The following is a 6013-nucleotide window of genomic DNA, read 5'->3' as shown; positions in this document are numbered from 1 at the left end:
TAGGCATTGCTTCTGAGGGTTTGTCTTTGCTGTCGGTTTCCCTATCACGGTGTGCGGCAGTTGAGACAAACCCTCAGAAGCAATGCCTATGCAAGCAAAGAGCGAAAAAAGGGGCCAGACCGTGGCCGTCGCGAAACGAAGAGGGGGATGGGAGTACACGGACCAAAGCAGCTGCTGCGGATGAAACAGCCAAAGCAAACGTACGAAGACGTCCGAACAACCCGCCCAATCGCCTACCAAACGATTCAGATAGACCAAGAGTACAGGAGTATGCAGGAGGGGAAACAGCTACCTCTGCTGAAATGAGGAGGGCTGCGAACGACACCCTGCCATGAAATGAACGCTCTCACACACGAGTCGTCTCAATCTTCCTCTTTCAATCCAACCGACTGACAAATCCCGTTTTCTTAGACTTCTGAAGTGCAAACGCCACATCCGCACGAACGACGCTCTCACCCAGCATAAGACAATTCAGAGGCGGGCACCTGGTGCCAACAGTACACTCCTCTGATTGGACAGCAGGAGACCGGTAACCAGTGCACACTCTCTGGCACTCCACTGATGCGCCACAAGCACAGGGGCCGAGAGCGCTGGAAAGTAGCCCCAAATGGTTGACCAGTAAGAAGCAGTCTAGTGGTTGGGCAAACTGATGCGGCAAGGCGGCAACGTTGATCGCACGAGAGAAAAGCGAAAGCAAGACGGGAGATGCGGTGACAATACATTAATTAGGCGGGAAGCCAGAGAAGCGTGCAAATTCTCTAGGGCTGTAGCCGTGTTTCCGGCGCCAGACAGGAGACTCCAAGACCGCACGGCCCCGGTTCCCCCCCCTCCTCGCGCTGCTTTTCTAATGCAGGATCTCCACCTAATGCACATCGCGCCTTCACGCACTTTTCTTCCTCTTATTTTTCGCGACCTGCCTTCCCCAGACACAGCAAATCCACCTCCCGTAATTGTTGCATGCTTACGCCTACGACAGGCGATCCTTTTTCAGTGCCTTGTGGACAATTGTTTTCATTTGTCCACAAGCCCTTGACATTTACTCCTGTTTTGACTTCTTAAACAGAACATGTCTTGCTTGGCTCAGCTAAGGACGAGGGAGTCTGGGCCTAGGACCTCCGACAGTGATGTCCCTGGAGGCGCGGTGATCTAAATCGCTACTGATACCGCAGTTCCAGTATTCACAGGTCTCCCCCACCTCGATCTCCAGTGTTCATCTACCTTCGCTCATCAGTGAAGGGCAGGAATCTCCATCCAACGGCGCCATCAACTCTTCTCGGTCACTGAGATTTCAGGAGCCCCCGTGGTCCAGCGGTGTACGGGGCCTACACTCCTGCGGTCTCGATCGTTAGACTCCCCTGTAATTTTCACTCGAGTAACGCGAAGTGGACGCGCCCCGTCAGCCAAGATAACTCCGGACAGGGGGAAGAGATTATATGCAGTCTACACCCAACCGAGCTCTTGCACACAAAGAGAGCGACCAGGTCAGGAAACTGTCTTTTTGCCAGTCGTCTGTACCGCTCTTCTCTCCCCAGCATCGAAGCTCTTCTCTCCAAGCTGTTCGTTGACAAACATAAGACGTGCAAGTATCCTGCTTTCCTCTATCCCAAGGAAAGCACTTCTTCTTCCCCACACAAGCAGAGCAGGGAGTCGCGAAGGCGCCTATTCTGTATAAGGCACTCTTTGTCCAAAGTCTGCGTTCCTCTCACGCTCCCGTAGCGGAACGAAGACCGGCGTCCCGTGGTCCGAGTGTCACACATACACTGTCAAGGGACTTCTTCAGCGCTGTCCCGTTTCCCTTATATATTCCAACCTTCCTGTTAGTCTCTCCCTTTTCAAGCCGAATCAAGAAAACTCTTCAACACTGGCTATTACAATGGGGAGGTACGACGTGATGGAGAAACCGAGGTCGCCAAGAATTTCATGTCGCCAAAGTATTAACGCAGGCTCCTGCCAGCCTCGACGTGAGGCAGCTTCGGTATCTCTGTAGCTTGACAAAAAGGGGCGGTGCCGATCCTGCATCAAAGGCACTGCAACGCTCATGAAACACCGTCCTGCCCCCCGCACACACTTGCAAGCACCTGCCACGCTGATGTTCCGTGACATCGGCGAGGAAAATGAGGTGAGAGCTCGCGAAAGTCTTTGCAAATCGGAGGGCTACACCACCCCTCTCCTCTGCCAAAACAGTAGCCGAGTATAGTGGTGGTGGACCCATCAAATAGAAAGGCGGGTGGCCACTTCCTGCGAGCTTCCGCGGCGCGCCGCCCAAACGGACTCGGGAGGGAGCTGCTCTATCCGATACCAGTCGGCGGGGGGAACAAAACTTCAAGCGAATGGCCACTATTGAGACGAGTAACACACTGAAAACCGAGACAGCCACGGAAACGGCCCTGGAGACACGACGCAGCTTCTCTGAGTTCGAGAAAAGGTGTCTGCTCTGGCCGCGCCGAGACCGTCTCGCCTGTTTCGCTGACCTGTCACTTTTTTTTAAAGCTCGATCCGAGACCAGGACTTCCTTTGGTTCATCCTGAAAAAATTGAGGGGAGCTGACCACAGTCGGAGTACCACGGCGAAGAGCGTTCTCACTCCCTTCGGCGTCGCCGTTTTCGGTCTCCTCTTTCTCCAAGGAGCCCTCAGCAAGCGCCTCCATTTCCTTGAGGAAATAAGGACCGAACCTGTAAGGTGTGGTTCAAAACGCTAAAACAAGGATCAAGGATGATTGCCTGTACCCGCCCGTCCTCTCCTCCAGTGCGCTTCTCCCAGGCCGGATCGGCGGTAACCGCCGGTCGTTCCGTGACAGCCCAGCGGAAGCAGCCCTCCGGCTTCTGCCCGGTCCCGCAGGCGGGGGCTGCAGCGAGTGAGCTTTCAGGCAGTAATAGATCAGCACGGGGACGCCGGCTAATGCGTGGGTGCTGAACGCTGTGAGCAGCCACTCTTAAGCCCTTGCGCGTGCAGGAACGGGCCAGGATAGTCGGGGAGGTTCCCATCTGCTGACTGAGTAAGAGCAGCACACAAGGAATGATGCGGCAGACTCAGTCAAAGAGCGCTTGAGAATCTTGTGCTCCTGGGACGGCGACAGCCCCGCCGACACGGTACTTCAGTTGCCGGCGTTGCGAGCCCTCGATGACTCTTCTTGTTTCTTCTTCGTCGCTCACTTCTTGTGTGTCTGGACAAGCCAGTGATCGGAGGTAGCTGTAGCAACATTAGTCAACATGAGGCTGATAACCGCGCTCCGCACGAAGGGAACGGGTGCACTTTGGTGGTGTGAGTCTCCAAGTGCTCATTATTGCTTCGTTACGAGTGTAAGTACATTTTGCCGGTACGGAATTATGCGCGGAGACGTAGATTTGAAGGGGGGTCGTACGACGGTAGGAGAGAGGAATGTTTCAAAGCAAGAGCAGACGGCCACGGCTTCTTGGCTGCCGAACAGACACGAATTGAGGAAGAGCCACTACCTCGGCGGCCTCGACATGCGTTGCCAAGCTGCTATCCAGTGGTTCTACAGCCGCTGAAAAGGGGAAACCCCTGCTACGGGCATAAGGGGGGCTTCGTCACCGGCACCCGGCCACCGTTGCAGCCCAGGGAAAATTGCTGTACGCGAACTTTGGTACTGTGTACTCCCGGTAAAACGAATTTTTTTGTTGTCCAGGCAGGGTCCTTGCTGTCCTTATTTGTTGTATGGATATTCCACTTCCCTGTTGGGTAAGGCCCAGTGAGTGCATACTGGCGTTAACTGGTAGGCTGAATGCCTGCTTTGCTCAGTGCATATCAGGAATACCCATAAGGCACATCCAGTGGATTATCTCCGGACAGCCGCAAGCCCGCAAGACTTGGACAAAAGCACACTCAGATGCGTTCGCTCCACCCCCCGCAGAGCTTGAGAACGCACGAAGAACAAGGAGTTTTGCTGCCCTCCCTAAACAGTTATTTTCTTTGCATCCACAGCAAATTAAACGAATGTGTAGCAAGACTGAGATGTAGATAGTGATGTAGTTGAAAAAACAAGTCGGAAGTGACAAGAGGGTGACGACCGGAAGAAAAAGGGTTGCCGATCCATTTGCTCCTCCCCCCTTCCCCAGCTGATCAGTTGCTCCTCCTGCGAGAGCCGTCAATTCCTGCCCTGGTCAACAAGACACGCAGGCGGCAGTGACTGTCTACACAAGTCCGCGGCTGGAAAAAAGTGACGTACAAAGAGACACTCAATGTCGCACGTTGTATTATTGGAACTACGGTTCAGAATGCGTGCGGTACTAGGGAATCCCGTGCCCAGTGTGGCGCCCTGTGTTTGTGGGAATCCGACATTCCTTACATTCGGAATCGCACGTCCCTAAACTTCCAGGCACATGGTGCAACTCCGTGATCCTTGGTTGATGTTCTGAATGAAGAACGTCTCTGCATCAGCCGCCACTTTTTCCAGGTCGAGCAGTCCAATCAGACATGCATGACGAGGACCGGGAACATACTGTCTCCGATCTACACCAGCACATTCCTCAAAGCAGGTCCGGTTTTCCCGGGGCGTGGCCTCGATTCGCCTCTAGCGACGTTGATATTTAGAACGGTGTCCGTGACGTAGACAGGAAGGGGTTTTTCGGACTAGCCGGAGGCTTGTGAATGACTACGTAGGATGTAAATAAGATACGGCTAGCAAGACCCGTCCTCTCTGACGATCAGCACGTGGTATAGAAAGGCAAGGACTCGAGAAACATGATGATGATGTGTGGCTATCTAAGCGCCGCACCCGTGGCCGTCAGCGTCTACCCGTTTGCTGATACGCGTTTGAAACACGAAATGAGGAGAAGGGTAGCCAAAACAGGTTTCAAAGGGGACGATAGAGACGAAGAGCATACGGAAGAGAATCCTGAGAGAAAGACAAAGATAGGACGCTGAATCCGGGCGTTGCCGAGAAGAGGAATGGCATAGAGGGCGATGAACGAGAAGGATGAAGATGTTAGCTTGATCTCTCTTTACCGGCGGTGGCTGTGGAGGAAGGCAGGCGTGCAAACGGAAGGAGAAGCTCAGAAAACAGAGCAAGAAGAGAAATCACGAGTGGACGATCCGGCCACGACTACAGAGACACTGGACTTTATTGCTTGTTGTCCCGGAACGCGGGACTCTCCGGTTCTTTCGTTACCGTGCCTTTTTCCGCTATGCGTTCCCTCTCTTGAACACCAGACTCTTTCTTCATGCCCCTCCCGCCTCCTTAGCGGTGGCGGCCCTCGATGGTTCTATCAGTAGAGGGCTAGGAGTGCTTGGATCACGTACGCAGGAGTCGGAAACCGTCCAAAAGCGACGCTTGGTCTAGGCCAGTACGAGAGAAGCCCCTCAGGGGACGTGCTGTGCAGGAAGCCGAGGAAGGCGCTCTGCACATCGGGGCTCCAGCAGTGCTGCAGTACTGCGAGGTAGCAATCCTGTCAGACCACAAACTTGAAGCGGAAGGAGCCCCGCTGCCTGACAGGTCGCGAAACTCGAGGGTTCATTTGCACAATGCAACAGCCTACATTCGAACTCCCTGTGGCATTACTGGTGAGTCTCGTCTGTGAAGGGGAATGACGCAGTGGCCTGTGCAGGGCGCCTGCCACCAAAAGAGTGTCCATACAGTGCACCAGGGCTTGGGAGTTGCGGGCTGACAATTAGGGCCGAGGGTACCCAGAGTCAGAAAAGTGACCAAAACGTTGGTTTTCGGTATTTTGATTCTGAGCCTACAGCCCTAGGTATCACCGCCTGGGTCTCTCTGATTCCGGAGACACAGCTATCCAAAGTTCGCGTATTCTTCACGTATCTTCAGATGCGGAGTAAACACTAGAAAGGGACACCGTGCACACTTCCTGCTACGAACGAGAGAGGCAAGCATTTCATCTTTCTCTAAGCTTTGCTCTCGGCGCTATCACTACGCTGTCGCTCGCCAGAACTACTGACCGATGTGTAGGACTCCAAGCTTTGTCGATTTTCGGAGGGTTAGGGTGGGGTGGGCAGGGTCAGATGGCAGTAAGCTGGCTACTAGCGCAGGTGTCGTCCT

General features: G+C 54.0%; 2 protein-coding genes across 2 annotated transcripts; one reads left to right on the top strand and one right to left on the bottom strand.

The window, feature by feature from the left end:
* Positions 1-61: 61 nt before the first annotated feature.
* CSUI_005616 (uncharacterized protein) lies at positions 62-2752 on the bottom strand. The gene has a single exon (XM_068065787.1). The coding sequence runs from the start codon at positions 2645-2647 to the stop codon at positions 1919-1921; it is 729 nt and encodes a 242-aa protein (XP_067922243.1). The 5' UTR covers positions 2648-2752; the 3' UTR covers positions 62-1918.
* Positions 2753-2904: 152 nt separating this feature from the next.
* Positions 2905-3805, top strand: CSUI_005615 (uncharacterized protein). Its single transcript, XM_068065786.1, has one exon. It carries the CDS (start codon positions 3210-3212, stop codon positions 3507-3509), a length of 300 nt encoding a protein of 99 aa, XP_067922242.1. The 5' UTR covers positions 2905-3209; the 3' UTR covers positions 3510-3805.
* Positions 3806-6013: the final 2208 nt, after the last annotated feature.

Source organism: Cystoisospora suis, assembly GCF_002600585.1.
Source record: "Cystoisospora suis strain Wien I chromosome Unknown contig_2721, whole genome shotgun sequence".
NCBI lineage: Eukaryota > Apicomplexa > Conoidasida > Eucoccidiorida > Sarcocystidae > Cystoisospora > Cystoisospora suis.
This window is presented reverse-complemented; position numbering and strand designations above follow the sequence as displayed.

Bases quoted from the DNA above. Each gene is read 5' to 3' on its own strand.
- CSUI_005616 (XM_068065787.1), bottom strand. From the start codon at position 2,647: ATGGAGGCGCTTGCTGAGGGCTCCTTGGAGAAAGAGGAGACCGAAAAC.
- CSUI_005615 (XM_068065786.1), top strand. From the start codon at position 3,210: ATGAGGCTGATAACCGCGCTCCGCACGAAGGGAACGGGTGCACTTTGG.